The following is a 20,184-nucleotide window of genomic DNA, read 5'->3' on the forward strand; positions in this document are numbered from 1 at the left end:
AATGTGTGCAACTGACCCTGAAATTCAGTAAGCTTTCTATATGTGCTGAGGTTACCTAAACAAAGAGCTCTTAGGGTATAACCCCTTGACTTCTCCACCCCTGCCATTTTTTAGGATTGACAGATCCTAGCAATTGCACAAACCAAGATAACAAGCCGTATCCCAGAGCAATCACTCTCTTAACATGCATCCTATATTGGCACCTATCACCCTTTGGATCAGCAAAAAAAAAAAAGGAGCGTAGCTGCCTGCATAGGCATGCACCCAATTCTCCCTGACTAAATGGATTACATTGTTGTTGAGCAGGGTGGCCAAGAAGACTTCCAGTTAGCTAGTATTCACATAGCTTGTGAAATGGTGTCACTGTTGAATCTGACCTAAATCCATCTGAAATCCAAAAAAATGGTTGCCAGACTCTGCTTTTGCCAAGATTTGGGTGTTGCTTCTTTTTTTTTTTCCATTCTGTTTTGGAGAAATGCAATGTGAGGACAAGAAAACAGAGAGACAGTTCAAAAACTGTTTACAAAAACAGAATTAAAAGTCCTGTACAAAAGAAGCTGGCTGAGAAGATTTCAGGATGGAGGAGCAAGAGGGCAGGCAAAACCAGAGCTGCAATGGGAAGAGAAAGGGAGGGACTGGTTGGAAGGGTGTGAAACTAATGTTGGAAAAGCAGGTTTGGTGACAGCTGTAGTTCAGTTCCATTTGTCTCTCCGAGATGTGTTCTGGGATCTGAATAACCCACCTCTGATTCAGCAGAAGAGTGTGGGCCTGTTATATGCGCCAATATCTGGGCAGACCTAAAGAAATGCAAATTTAAACTCGGTAGACCAGGAAATGAAGGAGCAATCAAATGCAAATATATTCATCCGAAAATCAGGTTGGGTAGTGCCAGGTAGGAACTGACTGGGTGGGGAAAGGAGACTGCGTGGGCTGAGGGAAGGCTGGAAAGCCCATCTGGCTCAAGGGCAAGTCCAACAAGAATGCAGGGTCTATGCTGGCACGCAGCTCAGAGCAGGGACATGCATTCTATTGATACCTGTCATATGTGTAATGACATCAGAGAATGAAAAATTGCAAAGATCTTTTTGTGGTTTTTTTTTTTTTTTTTTTTTTTTTTTCACATCTCAGGAAAGCTCTTTGGGAAAACTGCTTATTTCCTGAGAAGCAGTACCAGGCAAGCCACTTCACTTCTTTTGATCTCTGTTTCTTTACCTAAGAGAGAAGAATAATGACAGTATTACAGCTGCATGTATGTGTAGTTGTTGGAATTTCCTGAGATAGCAAGCCCAAATTCAGCCTTTTTAAAATAATTTAAAAAAAAAATTAAAATTAAAAATCTCAACAGGCAACAAAGGATTCGGAGTTTCTCATTGCCCAGTCTTGTTTCCTCACCATATGGTGGTGAGTCACAGACCTCTGAGAACCAGGAAACAAGGAGCTAAGGCACATCAGTACACCTGAACTCTTCCCTGTTTGAGCAGTGAATCAGTCTTCCCACACCAAATGTAAGCATGACACATGATTTCTGAAAGAGTACCTCAGAACTGCAGCACAGCTCCCTACTGAAGGAAACTCACATGCAGAGATACTGAATGAGGAACCACGTGCATATGTGGTACTACAACACTGAGACCCAACTGCCTCCTGCAGACCCTGACGTTTTTTCTTTGTTCCTCTTTCACAGTGAACTTGAGAACCAGCAGGATGAGATACAGATACAGACTTTCACTTGTCCACCACAAAGACCACCTTCATGCAATGTCTATAGCCAAAGGAGTTAGGGATGTTCCCACTAGTAGTGGTCTTAACAGTAAAACAAAGAAGTTGGAATATCTCCTACATGCATGCCTTTCCTTTTACCACATGCAGTGCCACTGCCATCCTTGTGCCTTTGGTGTAACAGCCTTGCTTGCAAATAAATTGCCATAACCGCTGCAAGCTGCAGGTGCAGCCTTAACACTGCATTAGTACCTATCTGATTATGTATTTCCTGTTGTTGAGATGCTTGATCATTTTTTGAATTGATTTGACATTGAATTTTAATGTGGAGGCTGGTGGCCCTGCATGTGGCAGGGGAGTTGGAGATTCATGATCCTTGAGGTCCCTTCCAACGCTGGCCATTCTGTGATTCTGTGATTCTGTGATTCTTTGAACTTGTCACTATTGTGGAATGACTGGAATGACATGAGATACCCACAAGCCAAACCTAACTTTGTGTTAACAGAACTTTTTGTCGGCAAATTTTGTTGTTAATCCATTCTTGGTTACCAAAGTAAAAAGCTTGCTTGGGCTGTCAAGTCCTGCGTCTCAGCCGAGTTCTGAATGGGTGCAGCTTTTTACCCAGGAAATGGGTGAGATTAAATAAAACTGAGTGGGGCACTATCTAAAACCTTCATCTCCACCAGGGATGTTTCCAAAAAAGCCCCACTCCAACAAAAAGAAACAGCAAAAGACCTCCAGTATTTTTATCAGAAAAAGGAATAAGAAAAAACAGGACTAGGGCAGGAGAAGGGAGGGAGAACAGGAGGGAGAAGGGAAAGGCTTAATGAAGAACATCCCTTCTTAGCAGAAATGCTTCCATAAGATATACTTTCAAGTGCACATCAGCATTTTTCCAGGCTTCATCCATCATGTTTCCATGCTTATCCTTTCATATTTCAGGTACCCATGTGCTTATGCGTGTTTATCTATGTATCTTAGCCTGTCTCCTTAGTTGTGGGCCAATTTTGCTTAAGCACTACACAAAGAACAGAAAGATAGCCTTTAAAGTAAGGAGCGTATGCCTTACCCATAAAGTGTCACATATGTGTGCAGACAGAATCCTGGGGGTGGGCAAGAAGCTATGAGTCAGTATTGCTGAAGAGGATAAGCATTTGTATTATGCACCAGCAGTGTAGCCCCAAAGCATTTTTGTAGGTTTTACAGGAAAATAGCTCTGCAGAGGAGTCTGGAGGAGGATGGTGAGATGGTTCTGCAGATATTTATGGTAAGCTCGTCCCACATAGGAAGGGGAGCTGGGAGAAATGCAGGGCTACTTCACATGTGGACAGTGAAAGCTGGCACTATTGCTTGGTGACACGGTGACTCGCTTCTTCAAAACAAAGGCAGGAAATAGAGTATTTCATGTGTGAGTGCTTGGGCTTGAACTCCTCACACCTGGAGCAGTTCTGACTGAAGAAATGGCTATCCAACTACAGAATCCCATTTTGCAAACATTTCTGGATGGATATTATGCATCTCACAATAATGGTCTTTTATGCTGATTTTAAAGGATTTATGCAGTACTTTATGTAAATGTCATAATACCTCCTTGAGTGCTCTGGGTCTTTATGAGATACTCTATGTAGGTAGCAGTACAGGTATCTTCTGTTCCATGCAAATCACCTTACCAATGAGTCTTCCATCTGTTCCTTTGCACCCAGAGCTTTCACTTTCATTATTTACAGCATGTTTTTCCATGAGATGCAGTGTGTGAACATCAGCTTACTCATTTCTTACATATTGTATTTTCCAGTGCTTGCATAGACACTTGGATTACGAGAGCTCCAGCACAAGATCTGTCAGAATGTTTTGGCAGGTGCTGTTTTACTTGTTCTTTAACACGTCCCAGTTAATAAAACAAGCCTGTTATGAAAAATTTCAGGTATAATTAGGTACCTTCTTTTCAAATGGCAGTTCACCACTCTGTCTGAAAGAACCAGCATGTAGCATGTTTCTGGGGTGCCTGCCTTGTTTGTTACCTGTGATGGGCAATCTTACCATGGATACGAACTTTGGATCTGGCCCTCAAAGAGTGCAGGGGGATTTACAGGTCTCCTGAGGCCAAGAACTTTAGAAATATCTGGTTACTTATTCATTAAGTGGGTTTATGCATTGCATGGTGGCTTGAAGCCAAATCAAAGTAATTTTTCTCCATGTGTGTACCACTGTATGAGCCAAAGGTTTTGCCACAGTATTTCTGTTTGCAGAGGAAGACACCTCTCCTGATGACTGCTAACAATGGTACCAGTACCATCTGCATCTGAAAAACAGATCGTTATTCTAGACTAACTTGTAGGAAAAAAAAAAAAAAAGCAATTCTTGTACAATTCTCATGTGTCTTCCAGGGTTAAATCACTCTGATCCTTGTTATCTATGCTTCAGATCTCACCCACTCCTGCCTATAGAGAGCATCACTAATTACTGCTTGAGCAGAACACATATGCATAGCGTGATCCAAAATTAATTTATGAGTTTATGTTAAGTATGATCTTTTGTAATCATCATTTGCCTTGTTTTATTGCATAAATGGTATGCTAGCAGTAACTAACACTGTTAATATACTCCTAAGTAGTTGTGATGCATTCCAAATTATAAACCCAGTTTATTTATGTATCTCATTCAGTTTACTTTCTTATTCTGATAGTAATAGTCAATAGCTGCTCTCAGACCACTGTGACCTACAGCTAGCATGCATTAGTGATTCTGTAAAGAGTTGGGAAGAGAAACCAGAGCTCTCTATTCTTTTATTAAAACCAAGCACAGAACATTTTGAGGCTACTGCTGTTAATTTCAAAGGAAGCAAAACTGGGCTTGGACTGTGTGAAGAATGTAAAGCAGAAAGAAACCATTCCATAAATAACTCACAGTAATAAGAGATCTTCAGTTATACTCTGTTTTTTGGCTCTAGGTCTATTACTATTATATTCAGCATTACTAGGTACTGGTGATGTCAAATGTTTCCACTGAAAATTCCCTTCAATTACTCCGGTGGAAAATAACATGATTTCTATAACACAGTCCTGGTGAATTTGTTTGATTTACACAGATTTTGAGGTTATCTATATGAATAAAAGCAAGTGTCAGACAAACAGTATCCAGTAGACCCACTGATTTCACTGAAGATTGAATAAGTGTGAATCAAGGCACAGCTTGCTCTAGAGGAATGTAAGGAAAGGGATGTATGCATTCTAAAAGATGGCACATTTTCAGCCACAGTGGTAAAGGAATGACTGTAGAGGTTCATTCCTTATCTGACTTACAAAATAAAAGGAAAATAGCAGCATGATGTTAAAAAGGAGCTCATAAGACACGCTACCAAATATTAATTAAAAACTGAGCAATCAAAATGGCATCCTTTAAAAAAAAAAAAAAAAAAAAAAAACAACTGGGCAAAAATAACTTTTTTTAAAAAATTCTCTGTGCAGTAACACCATCACTGATCATTACAGAGATAACAAGATGGTGGAACACTGATAAGACTCCCAGGCTGCAGCAGGGACTTCCGTGGCATGTGGCCTGGGGTGAAGGGGGACCCTTCTCTCCAGGCAGCCCAAGCCCAAATTGCAAACTTTGAATCATACAATCATTCAAATTGGAAGGAACCCTTAAGGGCTATCCAACCCCCCTGCAATGAACAGGGGCACCTAAAGCTAGGTCAGATGCTCAGAGCTCCATCCAGCCTGACGCTGAGTGTCTCCAGGGATGGGGGCATCCACCATCTCTCTGGACAACATGTTCTAGTACTTCACAACCCTCATCATATGTATATTTTTTCCCTTCTATCCAATGTAAACCTTCTCTTTTCATTTTGAGACCATTTCCCCTTGTTTTTTTCACAAGATACCTTGCTAACATCTATCCCCTTCTTTAGATACTGAAAGGGTGGCCTGGCTGTCTCGAGTCCTCTGGAATCGACCCAAAGCAACGGGGCTCTGTGGCACGGCTGCCATATGGGTAACCCCACAGAGCTCTCAGCGTGGACTTTATTGACTTGCTACCTCGTGGAAAGCCGGTTCCTCCTTCCAGGTAACTATGAAGCCCATCATGAGGATTTTTGTGGTGCGACCACCTCACGCACACTCTTCTCTCCGAGTGAGCCCAAAACAAGGCTCCATTCGCAGTCCCTGGCTCCCACAACAGCCAGGGCACGGCAGGGCTGCGCAGTCGGGAGGTCAGGCGCGGAGACACCCCGCCAGGTGAGCGGGCCGAGACACGCGGCCGTGCCCTCGCGGTCCCCGGTCTCGCCGCCGGCGGGCAGGGCCGGGCGGCTCCGGGCGTGAGTCAGTGCGAGGGGCGGGGAGCGCGGCGCGGCCGTGCCGTGTGCGAGCGAGCGCGGCTCTGCCGGGCGGAGGCGGGGGCAGCGTGTCCGGCCCAGACCCCTCCTCCCGCCTTCCTCCGCCCGCCCGCTCCCTGCGCGCCTCTCCCGGGGACGCGGGAGACGCCGTCGCCGGGCCCGGGGCCTGGATCGCGCCGGGCTCTGCCCCGTCCTCCCTCCGGCCCCGCCGCCCCTTCGCTGCCCCGCCGCGGGCTGGATGCAGCCCGGCGCCCCGCGGGGGCTGCAGCAAGATGGCGGGTAGGTAGCACCCCCCTCCCCCTCCCCGCCTCACGCCGCCTCCCCCCTCCTCGCCCCCGCCCCGGCTCGGGAAGCGCTTCCCGCGGCGGCGCCCCCTCCTGCCCCGTCCGGCTGCGGGCCGCGGGAGGCGGCGGGAGCCCCAGGTGCGGGGTCGGGGCGCGCTGAGCCCTGGCGGTGCGGGCAGGGAGCGGGGGGCCGGCTTGCGGGTGGGACGGGGCACGCGTGGCGGGAGGTGCGAGCGCGTCGGCCCACGCTGCTTGTGTCCCGCAGATCTGTCGCTGCTTCAGGAGGACCTGCAAGAGGAGATCGACGGATGTGAGTGGGGCTGGGGGGCGGCGGGGGGCTGCGGGCGGGCGAGGAAGTGGCTGAGAGCGTGGATGCCCACGGTGCATTGTGGGAGGGGGAGGGAGGGAGAGAGGAGGCGGAGGCCATGCTCCGCGCTCCCCGCTGTACATGAAGCACACCGGGGCGGGTGCGGGGCCGGCCGGGCTCCGCCGGGCGCTGCCGCGGGGGCGCCGCGGAAAAGTTGGCGGCGTGCAGCGGGGTGCGTGGGGCGTTGGGAGGAGGAGGAGGAGGAGGAGGAGAAGGGGGGAGAGCGGGCGGGGCGGCGGTTAACGGGCGCCGGGGGCCGCCCCGCCGGGAGGTGTGGCAGCGCTCGGCCGGCGGCGGCGGCGGGAGGTCGGCGGGGAGAGCGGGTCACCGCCCCGCGCTCCGATGGCCGCGGCGGGCGGGGAGGAGGGCGCCGGAGCCGAGCCGGGAGCACGTGGGTGGCTTTTTGTTGGGGTTGTGCCCCCCGAAAGGGATGCGGAGAGGGTCGGGAGGGAGATCTGTCAGGGAACGTGGGGCCGGGCGCGGTTCAAAGCGCGGCTCGGGGGTGTGGAGCGGGCTGTGAGGCGCTGCTCAGGTGAGCAGCGTCTGCCGCTCCGCCGGAGCTCGGGCGGCGGGGAAACCGCACGGAAAGTGAAGATGGAGGCAGCGGCCGGGCCCTGTGAGGCGGCTCCCGCCTGGCAGACGCCCCCCGGGTGCGCTTGTCGCTGTGTGCAGGTGTTTGGCTGCTTCACGGCAGTCTGCTCGCGGGGAGGTGGCAGGAGGAAAACCGAACCCTTCCTTTATTCTTCTTTCTTTGGCTTACGATTTCGTGGGAGTGACGTTTCAGCGTTTCAGGTCTACCTGTAAGCACGTTCCGTCTTCGTTTTCATTGTGGGGATCCTGTGTTTCGAGGCTTTTTGTTGCGTGCTGCCTCACACAAAGAGCCTTTTTGCGAGGCCCTGCTTTTTTTTTTCTTTTTTCTTTTTCACTTTTGATCATTGAAAATGCAGATAGTTTTCCCTGCTATTATTTGGTGGTTAGGTGGGGGCTTCCTTAGGAGTGACGCTTTCAAAGTGCATTCAGTTTCTATGAAGAAGATGATTTTTCTCGCCTGTCAGCCAGGAGGTGGAGGAAGATGTGACTGTATCATGGGAGAGATGATTCTGAGTCTGTGTGTTCCCTGATGGCGGTGTGAATGTTATGGGTTTGCCTTCAAAAAGGAAAAATTCTGTGTGTGTGTGTGGAGAGATGACTGAGTCCAGCTGAGAGCGTTCTGGAGGCAGGATAGGAATCTGAAAATCTGAAACCTCATTAAAAATGACTGAGGTTTTGGCAGAAGGAGATAAAAGTGAATAGCTTGATGTTAAATGTATTGAAAGCAAACAAAAAAACTTCCACGGGAATCTCTGTGAATCAGTGTGTACTGTCTGGATGTAATTCAGGCACAGTGTGTGTTTTATGGTTCTTGATTCTACGTGGTTTTGTTCTGCTCAGGTGGTGGGTGTGAGCTAAAGAGAAATTACACAGGCTGTGCATCTCTGGGCAAGAGCACTGGGTTCATACCTCGGGAATAACCACATTTTCTGTCCATGAACAGCTGGTCTTATGCATTTTGTGAGAGTTTTCCCAAATCGTGTGTTATTTGGGATTGCATTCCATGACTGCAGAGGTTAAAGATGCCTTGGAAAAAAAAAGAAGGAAAGACAAAAAGGCATGTTTCTTGCCTGGCTTACAAAGGCTGAACCCCACCCTGTAGTACACGTAAATATTTCAACTGTTCACAGCTCTTCTGAGCAGTGGGGTTAGAAATTGGTTTAGAGGTGTATTCCTGATGTGCTGGAATGCAATTGTAAGAAAAATGGATGTTCTTGCTTTTATGCACATGTGATGCTGGCAGCTGTGGCCCTGCTGTTAAATGCACTGAACACAAAAAAGTAAGTGATTTGTAAGAAAAGACTGAGATCCTCTGAATGGCTGTTTATCAAAGTGAACAATATGGTGTTTTGTCCTTGGGTTTTTAACTCATCTGGTATCAAATGGTAGTAAAACATCTGTGAGGTACACTGGCGGAAAAAAACAGGAGGCGTGGTTAAGGCTAGATGTGAATGTAAGGATCTAGATTGGATGTCCGAAGCTGGACCTCTGGTGAGGAGTGTGGCTTAGCATGTTGTAGCAGAGTGGGTGCTCTGTTCTAGCTCATCAGTGAGTCTAGGTTTGATTCTGGATGGCAGAGGTGTATTTTTTGATGATTATAATTAGTAATGTGATTCACCATTTTCTAATACAATAAAAGTACAGCAGAAAATAAGGATGCGATATCAAGGATGTGACTCTAGGTACCTTTTATTGGTCATGTTGTAAAGCAGGAGGAGGAAGTCCTGGAGCTGAGGAAACAACAATACACAGTTGCTGCTAAAAGTAATAAAGGAAGCATCAACATAGTTTTTCAGAGCTAAGAACAGCTGTTGTATGATCTCTGTCTTTAAGGTCTCTAGAATGAAAGAGAAGGCTCAGGGGAGCCCTTAACATTCTCAACAACTGCCTGAAAGGAGATTGTGGCAAGGAGGGGGTCAGCCTCTTCTCCCAGGTGACAGAGATAGGACAAAAAGTAACAGCCCTAAGTTGTGTCGGGGGAGATTCAGGTTGGATATTAGGAGAAACTTTCTCAGAAGGAGTGGTGAAGCATTGGAACAGACTGACCAGGGATGTGGGGAAGTCGCCGTCCCTGGAGGTGCTCAAGAACCGCGTGGATATGGCACTGATGGATGTGGTTAATGGGCATGGTGGGGATGGGCTGATGGTTGGACTAGGTGATTTTAGTGTGCTTTTTGAACTTCAGTGATGCTGTGATTCTGTTTTACTCAAAACTGGAAATATAATCAACAACTTGTACAACTGTACAATTTGTCCCAGCCCTCAGTCATTGTGCCTGCTCACTGAATGCTGGTCTACCCAAAATAGAGAACAGTGTGTTATTTTATCTTTGGAGTGCTGTTTTAATGTTGCTTGTAAAGTGCAGTGTACCTTTTCTTACAGAAAACTTGAGGAATATTTATGTTAACTGCAACATTCGTACATATTGGTAGAGCAGTGAGTTTGCTAGTAGAATAGTAGGTCTGGATATGTGTGGAAAGGGTCTATTTAAAAATTGTCTTCTGTTTATTTGTTTAAGAGGTCAGAGATTAAACAGGAGCTTTTGTAAGAAAGGCTTTTAGAGAGTGGTTGATAAACCAGCTGGATTGACTTTTAAATAATTAATTTCATCTTTGCTTTGCATTTCTATTTTGCAAGCTTGGTATTTTCTGCTCTTGGTTGCTTGGAAACCACTGGAAAGCTCTGATTTTTCTTGACTTTTTTTTTTTTTTTAATTTCTCCAGGTGAATGCATACTTTACACCTGATGGTACATTACTCTGATAATTCCTATAAGTATTTGCATAGCTTAGCAAGTGGCATTTCAGTATTCCAGTGAATATTTTTTGCTTCTATGCAGGTAGCTCTTGATGTCAAAAGCTATGATAGTAATTAAAGATGTTCTTTGTATCCTGTATTCAGCCAGTGGCTTTTCCTTGTTTGGTAGTCTGAAGTTTTTCAAAAAAAGAATCTTCAGTGCGTATTTGCTGGCAGGACCTGCAGAGGGTTATAAATGAAATTCACTTGGTAAATGTGAGTACTTGTTGTGAAATGCAGCTTTGTTACTTTGTTATTAGCTCTAGTGTCTTCCCCTTCTAGGGTCCATCCCTCCCCACCCTTCAGTTAGTGACACTCAATTGCATTTCATCCATGTAGAAATGAGCATAATGTAAATCTTTGTGTAATATCTGTGAAGATTAAAAAAAGAAAAATGGAGAAAAAATAGCCATAATGGCAATGAGGTGAAGATTCCAAGTGGAAGCTTGCAAGAAGATTCCCCATCCCGTTTGGCCACTGTGCAAAATAAGAAAATGGTTCAGTTTCAACTGGGCAGTTATTTAGACTGTTGCTTTCCTTCGTTTTCATCTGAAAGCTGATGTAGTATGTGCAAAGTAAGAAATGAAAATGTGGCTTTTGTTCAAATACTTGTTTAGCGTGTACAAAACCGAAATGGAATAGTGTAGTAAGCTAGGTAGGAAGCATAAAATACCTTACACAAATAATTGCAAACTAAACAAAAGGAGTATAGAATTACTTATTTCTGCTAATAAGAAGTTATTTATGACTGTTCCTGGATGGGTTGATGCTTCTGCAGATTGAACCGATCATTTCAGATAGATGCCATCAGGTGTACCGTGGTGCTTGCTTCTTTCAGGCTGCTCATTGATGTGTGCAGGATGTGTATGCTGAAAAACAACCATCTGTAATTAGAATCTAGATTGTGAAATGAGATTGCTTTACTGAATTCAGGTTTGTAATTGTGATTTAAATCAGTAGAGGAAAGAAATTCTGATTTAATAGCTGTATTTAGTATTGTTTAGTTCGACATTCAGATTCTGAAGCTTTACTGTCATGTTGGAAAACTGAGTGGTAGTTATTGTTTTCTGAAATCTTAGCATTCAGTGGTCCAAAGAGAATAAATAGCTTTGTTAACTGTAGAAAACTGTTAGTGGTTGGATTTCACTAGTGGATAAAACAGTTCTGAAGGATTACAGGAAAAAGAAGAAAAAAAAAAAGACAACCCAGTAAGTTTAGTAGCTATCTGCTTTGAGTATTCCATTCTTTGGCATTGATTGGAAAAGGATAGCGGGTCTTTCTAGCCTTTTTATGCAGCGAATGAATGAACCACTTATTTAGCTGAGCTGAAGTAAGTGCTCTCTGAGCATCTGCAGATGTCAAAAGCTAGTTTATCACTGACCATATATTCTCGTTCCAGGCAGTCAGCAAATCTGCTGGCGTTAGCAATGAGTTTGTATTGGTCGAATGCATTAATTGAATTATTCTATTAGTCTTTGGGAAGCACACAACTATTTTCCCACATAGAATCTTATTTCCGTTTGAAGTATTTTAATTTCAGTTTCATTTTTGGATTTATTTTTGGTTATGCTTAAAGTCACAGGTTTTTTTTTTCCCAATAAAACTGGTGTCAACTCACAGTCACAGCTTGATACTGTGTCTTAACTTCTCTTTTTTTGTTTTTTGCTGCAGATTAAGCATCATATACTGAGATAACATGCATTCCACCTATTAAAATTCACCGTGCCTGTCCTGCAGTGATATCAGAAGCTTTTGTATTGTGGTTGCTTTACCACAGAAGAAAAATGAGAAGAAAAAACTTTTGTTACGCTGTCACTTGTTCTTTGTAGGCTGAACACTGGGTCATTCCTTGGACTTAGTTCCAGCTTTCCATGTAGTTCAGCTTCCAATGTGACACTCAAATGCTGTGTTGCAGTGCTGGCCTCTTGGTCTCCTCGGAGGCGTAGCTCTGGTGAAAGAGTGCCAAGATATTCAGAGTTACTGTGTTGGCGTTTCAGTAGTGTGCAATCTTTAACCTCTCAGTTGTGAAAAATAACAAACAGGAATTAATGGCAGATGTTCTGCAGTGCTTGGAGTCAGTTCTCTGGTGTGACTGACGCTCTGTTCAGTTGGGAATCTAATAAGCAGTTTTCAGTGCAAATGAAGCATACGTGTTAATTCTGTTGTTTCCCCTGGAGGTCCTGTTTTAATTCTCCTGACTCTTCATTTTATTTCTCTGCCCTTTGATGTGGTGACTGATCCTCACAGAAAGTGGGAGACTCAGGGGGATGGCTGTGTCCCTGTGGAATTAGTTTTAGCAGTCTCACATAGGTAGCAGCTTGTCTCTTTTTCTTGAGAAGCGTTTTAGGATCTTAGAGAGGAGGAGATGATGTGAGGAAATGGTTGTTCTTGATTCAGTACAGGGTAATGAACCTTCCTTGTGCAGCAGCATGTGCTTTTTTTTTCCATTACACCTAGCAGAGGATTGAAGAAGAGGCAATTTTCCAGGCTTTCAGCTTCCCAAGGTCAGCCACATCACATTTGATGTGGAAATACACTTTTCACCAACCACCTTTTATGTTCCCTTCTCTGGCAGGAATCCTCAATTAAGGTTGCTGGCTCCTGGGTGTTTGTGTTGGGTTTTCTTTTGGTTTGTTTCGTCCTGATGTTTTCCTACGGCTATAGGTGTTCTCTGCCTTCTCTCTTTTCCTGCTTGAAAATGGGGAAGGAGGGAGAATATCAGGAAAGAGATGAAAGCTATCAAAGTCTTAAGATAAAGTGAGACTTTGGTGTTCACAGACTTGTTTCTGCTGACCTATTGTGGAGGTGGCAGACTGCAGCGTGATAAGGATGAAATGTGTTTTGTCTTTTCCTGCTAAGGCTTCCCCTTCGGATGTGCAGAAAGTTTTCTCTGTAAGAGTGTAGTTGCTGCAAAAGATGGCTTGTTGCACTAGCAGATACAGATGTAACAAACAGCTTTTGCCTTGAGAGCTGGAATAACAATTCTGCCCACCCAAGAGTGCGCCAGGGACAGCTTCCCCTGGAGGAAACCAGACCAGTAGGACTTCTCTGTCTGCTTTGGAAGGTATAGCATAAGAAAAAATAATGTGGCTTTTTCTTGGTTTGGGTGGGATATTGCACTTCTTTCTGTTAATAGGGAGTTAAAACTGTGTCCAGTTGTGCTTTAAAGAAGCATCAGTGTATGTCTGTGAATAGTGTTTGTGATAGCAGAAAAACCATGGTGAGAGTTGGAAGTTCTGGTTTGGTGAAGTGAGTTTGTTTGCTTTACTATTTCTAAGACCAAGAATAAGAAGAGGCAAACAGCACAATAAATATGTGTCAGTCTGGGATGCAATTTTCATAAAATCTAAAAATATTAGTTAATGAAAGTGTCATGCTATAGGAATGAAAATGCAAGCTGTTGGAATGCTTTTCTCTGCTAAACAGGCCTGTTTAGGTATTTTTTTGTCTTGTTGCCATAGTGTCTAAATAGTTCCCAGATATTTGAATGTAAAAGAGACCACCTTTTCCTTCCTCTCTAGCCTGCAAGAGAAACAGCTTGATTAGTATGCAGGGATACTTGGAGTGCAAGTTTGCCTGTATGTATGATCTATTAGAGGAAATTAATTGGGAAAAAAAAAGGATTGAAATTAACTATCATAGTTTTTCTTTCTTTTTCTAAGAGTGACTCCAATATATTCAGTACTTCCTAACCTTTTCCTGTAGATCACACTTTATTATGAAGAACTGCAGGAAGAAAAGCAGACTGAGAAGTTGCAGAAAGAATTTCAACCTTGGAATGCTTGGGAAGCGCAAAGGTTTATTCCACTAAGAGTCTTGAATTCTGTCAGAAGAAGTCTGAAGAATGTTGTTCAGGATTTTAGTGGAAAGAGGAGAAGTACAGTTAAGAAGTGCAAGGTGATATCTGTTGCAAAGCTGTATTTTATAGCCAGTGGTTGTCTGTGTATGTGGAAGTCACAGAGCTTGCCTTCTCAGTGCTTAACCTAAGTGGGTGTATTTGAGTGACTGTGCTTGAACCAGCCAAAGTAAACTACTGAATCAAGTGGAGCAGTTGGGTTTGTAGCCAATGTGTAAGAATTCATGGTTTCAGAGCGTTGCAGAACTAGAACGAACCTTCAGAGCATTTATGCCATAATGTTAGAGCATTTGAGCTCTTCTGTTAGCCCAAGGTTGAATATACCCAGTGTGAACACGATGTTCTTGTGTGTAATAGATATTCCATTAGGGGCAGGGCTTGAGTATTTCTCCAAGCAGAGCAAGTACGTGCATCCTATGGTATAGGATGAGGCAGAGCAGCTTGGCTGAAGAAGCAGCTTGGAAGTGGGTTCTGTTCATAATGCTGCGAAAGCTCTCAAATAGCCACAGAGTAGCAGTGCTACATATTTAGGGGATGGACAGCTTTGACTGCAAGGAACAAGAAAGTACCTTTGATTAACTTCTTTGCTTGCATTGCCAGACTTACTTCAGTCCAGCATCATTGCAGGAGTCTTAATTGCATGCAGCTGTTTGGAAGCGGCAATAGATGGGGGCTTAAATAACAGGAGACTTGGATAGTGTGGTGATGGGCGTGACATGCTCCCAACAGGAAACTGTGGACAAAATATAAACTGTTGATTGTTTTAACTGGGAGCTCGGATGTCCTTCTTTTTGTGTCAGTTTCCTCTGGCTTAGCTTTTGTTGCGGGTCTGACCATGAACCGGTAGAAGTTATATTCTGCTGTTGTGCAAATTAATGGCTAGTGAGTAATAAGAAATGGAGATTTATTTTCCTTTGTTTCAGAGCACACCAGTATTTGCAGTGCTGCTTGTGTTTGCCTCAAAGAGACGGACCTGTTTGTAGCTGCACCTGTCCTTGTTGCGTAAAGGATTTTGTATTGCCCTTTGTTTTCTCTTACGTTTGATGAGAAAGACAACTCCTTTGGCATGTTTGATAACTGTCTTTTTTTTCTAAAGGCTTTTACTAGATGAAAATATTCCCTTAATCTGTTATGTTTAGTCTAGTGGCTCTTAGATTTGCTGCGCCGTACTTGCGTAAGTTCTGTGTGTAAACAGCTTAGCTGTTGGTTTTGATTCCTGTGTCTTTCTTTCATCTGCTAAATGCTCCCATCCTGAAGCCTGTAGTCAGGCTCTATTCTGATGTGTCTGCTCTGTCTGTGCTTCAAGCTGTTAGCAAGCTACTATGAACGTGCTGCACGAGGGCTAATGTGGTAAGCCTTGCAGTTAGCACAGTGACTTTGGGTCAGAACTGCTTTGCAATTCCTTCTTCTTACCTTTTTCCATGCTTGTTCTCACTCTATTCTCTTTCCTTCCCACCCTCAAACCCAAGCCCACCCTGCCTGGAGTGCCGACAGTGAGGTCTGTGCATATGGGTGTGATTTACTATGCACAGAGCAGGAGCTCAAGAGGGGGTAGTGCTTCATTTTTGAAGGGAGAGACTGGAGGTGAGACAGAAAGGCAAAGTGTGGTTCTTATTTCTGCTAATACGGTGGCCAGACCAGAATTATCACCCGCAAATCCTTTTTATCCGTTCACCAGTCTTGTATATTGCTGAGTAAAATCATACACTGTTGAAACTGGCATTTTTTTGCTGATAACATTTCAGGGTAAACCTGGACTTGAAATCTGCTATGTTTTTCTGCTGTGGTACCTCACAGGTGGGTCAGATCTCACTTTCTGGCAGTGGAATCTGTGGTTATTTATAAATGATGCCAGGCATGCGAGGTGGTGGAACTCAGCAAAACAAACAAATTTGGTAATATTTGCTATAGCATTTGATTAATGTTATTGAAGCAGCCCAGTAGATTTGTAAATGAGACTGAAACAGCACGACTGACGCTTTGGTCTGCAGAACTGGAGGTGGAATACAGTGCATAATAAAAGAGTAATGATTTTCTAACTGTGGGTAAATAGTGATGTTTAGCTTTTATGCTCTACTAAGAATCTCACTTGCTGTGGTGGATTTCTCTTTTCAGAACATCAAGATGCAAAATGATTCTCTTACAGAAAATGAGACGGAAAATAATGTATTTACAATGTTGAAAGGCTGAGAATACTACTTGTATTCTGCAGAAATCTGGCTGCAAGGTGAATTTATTCTTTCATAGAAGACAGTGATTTAGAACAGAATTTGCTACAGTTGTTTTGTGGTATGTTATCTGTGTTTGGGCTTGTAGAACTAATATTTTTACTTTACAGTTAAGCAGAAAAATTACTTGCTTGAACAGCAGAATGTGAACAAAGGCCTTTCTGCATTTAATGCTATATTGACCTGAACATCCTTGTGGCCTAACAAATTACCTGTACTACACTTAAACAGAAACTTACAATTTAGCTACATTTGTAGCAATTGCGACAGGTTCTTTAATAGATCTGGAAAATGCTTTGGGAATGCAGATGATAAAAGGAGGGATCTAGATGGAAGTCTCGAATCTTTAAAATTGCGTGTTGCTCACCTTTGAGAAGCAAAGAACCGCTCATCTTTAGAATGCCCATTTTCTCATTCCTGTATTTCTGTGCCAAAGTGAAGGTTATGTTTCTGCTGTGGAGCTCATAGGAGATACAGAAGACTATGACAGACTTCGCTGCTAAGCAGTCTTTGGTAGAAAGTCATTCATGTATTACTAAATAAAAAAGTAGATATTTTTTCAGACATGATCTTTTGTGTCTATCTATAAAGATGCAGTATATATAAGTTCTTTGTGAAAGATACTGTGAAGATGAGATGCAGAATAGAAATTACCTAATTTGAAAATAGGCCCATAGGCCACAGTCTGAAGGGGGTTGAGTTGTAAATAGACTTCCCTTTGTGTCTGACTTCTCAGCCAAGCTTTTCACTGGTTGACAAAGCACCTCTAAACTGTCTCAGCAAAGTGGCTTCATGGTCCATGGTAATAGCTGTGGCAAATAATTGTTGTGTCCCTGCCATAAACCAGGCAGTTTATAGGCAGTTGTATGTCTTACTCTATTCTTGATGTAGCATGCACCAGATGCAAGACTGAGACAAGCCTTAAAAAACGTATGCAAAAGACTTCTAAAGAACTGATTGGTTGGAAAAACAAGAACAGGGAGAAGTTATTTGGCTTGTGTCATGCAGCAGCTCAGTGGTAGTCAGATATTGAGACAAAATCTAGTGCTTATTTGAAGAGCAGTTTGCAAGGTACTTATTAGAAACCCAAACCATCAGATATGTTAATGCATTTATACATTTTGCATTACTTCGTTTCTAGTGTAAATAGAAAGTAGCATTGCTGTGATTGATTTTCACATCATTGGTTGACTAATGGTCCTTACCCCACCACCATTAGCAACTTTGAACTAACGGAACAGGATTTTTTTTATCAGAACTCCTAATCTCTTCCGGGTCTGTTGCTTTCAGAAGTTGACAGTAACATTTGAGACCAGATTCAGAGTTACTTAGGCACTCAACTTGCATTAATTTCAGTTGATTCAGTGGTGGATTGTAGCTTGAAGGCCTTCTGAGCATTTGGTCTTGGCATCCTGGTACTAGCTTGAAAAGGTGGAGAAAAATGGGAAAGTGACCTACAGTGTCTCTGCATGAGGAGAGGAAAGCTCTGTTGCTTGGCACACATTCTGAAGTGGCAGTGAATCTGAATGTTCAACATTTGAACAAGCCAAAACATGTATTCAAGTTGTTTTTTGTGTGTGTTTGTGAAGTATATAGCACAAAAGGTACTGTGTGCTTGGGTGAGTGCTCAGAGTTGCGTGGAAGATAGAGGAGTGCTGAAGAGGCAGTATTAATATTTAGTTAAGCCTTTTTGACACCTTTCTGGATTAACCTTCAAGTGTAGAGGACTGATGCTCCTTTTAGCTTGCCTGAATCAGTGTCTTGATGGTGAGATTGAAAAAGGATGTGTAAGACAAGGTAACAATACTTTTTTGTAACTATTGTCTGTTCATGCAGGGATTGATTTTAATCACGCTCTTTTTCACAGTTGATATTAGTGTTGCTTGTATTAGAATGATGCTCTTTGTATAATCTCCTCTGAAGGAAATCTGAAATGCTGGCATTGACTAATGTTGCTCAGTATCCGTAGCAAAAACACATCAAATCTATTGTAGCACTAAACTTCGTTTTACACTGCAGTGGCAAATCATACATCTTATTTTTTGTTTTAACTAGTGTGAGACCTCAAACAAATGAATTGGAAACAATTACTCATTTGTTTACCATTGATATTTCTGAAAGAGAGTGGTTTTAGCAGTTTGTTTGACTTAGATGGTTTTTCACCGGGCAAAATGTATGAGAACATTCAGATCACTAAATAAAAGGCACCAGATATCCAGCCAGCTGTGGTGCATGTTTATGTGTTAAGACATACACAGATTGAGCCATCTTCATGTTCTGTAGCAGCTAAGATGATATCTTTGTTAAACCCATGTGGGAGTATTAGACAAGAATTAATGAGAAGGGAAAAGGAAACACTGAATGCAAAGTTGAAGCTGAGAGCAAAGGAACTAAAACTAATGAAGGCTGGTATAAGGGTTGGCGTATTTTTTTCATTGATGCATTTGATAGTTAACAGCATAATTAGGTGACTATATTTGTAATATTTTCCTTGGTTTATGCTTTGAAATGTATGGTCTGATCTACAGACTTTGAAATAGGAATGTAAGATCCTGTTAAAAAATTAATTTCACTTGACTATTAAAGTGATGCTTTTCCCCCCCAGCAGCTGAACTGTATTCATTTAGGTCTGTTAAGAAATTGATCAGAGTGCAGTGGTTTTGCTCCCTAGTGAAGCATACAATTATAATGATATATATTAAAAAAAAAATAAAAAAATAATAAAAAAAAGGAGAATGCAGTTCATTTTCTTCAGTGGGGAATATACATCTGACTTAATTCATGTATGGATGCAACAGAACATGTTTCGTCCTTGAAAAGTCTGTGTGTGAGTAGGATCTCATGTTCAGCAGTGAGGTAGGTCTCTGTGAGAAAGGTGTGGGCATAGCTGTCCTGGCCTAGCTACTAACACAGGAAAACTTCTGTGTTCAATTGAATCAACGAGTTGAATTTACATCTGTGGAATGATGCAATCTGTTCCTTGTTAACTTACCTGGTGTAAAAATCTAACCTGCTGCATCAGTGCATTTTTACCTTCCCTCACCTTTTCCTGTGATAACTGATCCAAACAAAAAGCCCTGACACATGGGAAACAAAACAAAACCCACAAACCTGAACCCTGAGCTCGGTCTCCTAAGGTCTGGGCAAACAGAAGTTCAAACAGTTGTGTAAACCTTGGGTTGCCAAGTGCTTTCCTTTTTTGCTGCAACAGCTTTATGCAACTGACCTTTTTTTGAGCCTCAGCAGTTTGTTATCCCTTGCCTTAGGCATATCCAAGAGCACTACTTTGTGTCCCCAGACTGCCCTGCTGTCTACTTTGTCTTTCACAGCTCCTAGCTTGCTTTCTTCCTTGCTCCTATTTTTTAAGTTCGAATTTGTAAGATTCTTTAAGAAGTACTATTAATGTACCCTTCTCTTTTTCCAATAATTTCTTTGTCTCATTTTGATTAACGATTTTATATGCTATCGGTAACTGCACAATTAGGGCCTACATCCAAAGATTTATTTATGAGCAATTAAACAGTGTCCATTGATTCTCAGCATAGAAGGTGGGAGAACTGTTTTTGCTGGTAAAGTGATGCTATTAACTCAGTTTATCTCTAAAAATATTACTGTTGTAGAGAACTTTTGTTGTTAGATCTTTTGACATTTGAAATACAACAAAGGCGGCATTCAGCACATGGTACCCACTTATATATTCAGAATGTCAAACACAGAAATTAATCATACAATGTCTCATAACCAGTTTACATAATGCTGTATGAAACTCCTTTTCTCCGTTTGTTGGACTTTTACATTGATGGTATCTGTTTATATTTGCTGATCTTCCATAAGCTTTTCAGATAGATTTGGTCAGACTGAAGTTGTGGTGTGCTGCAGTGTGTTGTATTTTCAGAAGTAAAGTGACCTGGGGTAGTTGTTGCAACTAAGCAATTGTAGCTGCGGTTTTTGCAGATGTGTGTTGTATTTGCAGGGTGTTTGTTGCATGTTTGAGTAGTTTAGAGGGCA

The 20,184-nt window shown here is 43.0% G+C and overlaps 1 protein-coding gene across 7 annotated transcripts in view; it reads left to right on the plus strand.

Moving 5' to 3' along the window:
• Nucleotides 1-6,256: 6,256 nt before the first annotated feature.
• The window catches only part of PPP4R1 (protein phosphatase 4 regulatory subunit 1), a 59,939-nt gene continuing 46,011 nt past the window's right edge, over nucleotides 6,257-20,184 (plus strand). For 2 of the 7 annotated variants that reach the window (XM_042869192.1, XM_042869193.1), the window contains exons 1-2: nucleotides 6,257-6,334; nucleotides 6,605-6,649. In XM_042869192.1, the coding sequence (XP_042725126.1) occupies nucleotides 6,328-6,334; nucleotides 6,605-6,649 (52 nt within the window). In that variant the 5' untranslated portion in view covers nucleotides 6,257-6,327. Of the gene's footprint in view, nucleotides 6,335-6,428; nucleotides 6,478-6,604; nucleotides 6,650-15,285; nucleotides 15,299-16,063; nucleotides 16,176-20,184 lie in introns of those variants that run through there. The other 5 variants (XM_042869194.1, XM_042869198.1, XM_042869199.1 and 2 more) reach the window with 4 other exon arrangements.

Source organism: Lagopus leucura, unplaced genomic scaffold (genome assembly GCF_019238085.1).
Source record: "Lagopus leucura isolate 7727_CA_CO unplaced genomic scaffold, USGS_WTPT01 Super-Scaffold_100002, whole genome shotgun sequence".
Taxonomy (NCBI): domain Eukaryota; kingdom Metazoa; phylum Chordata; class Aves; order Galliformes; family Phasianidae; genus Lagopus; species Lagopus leucura.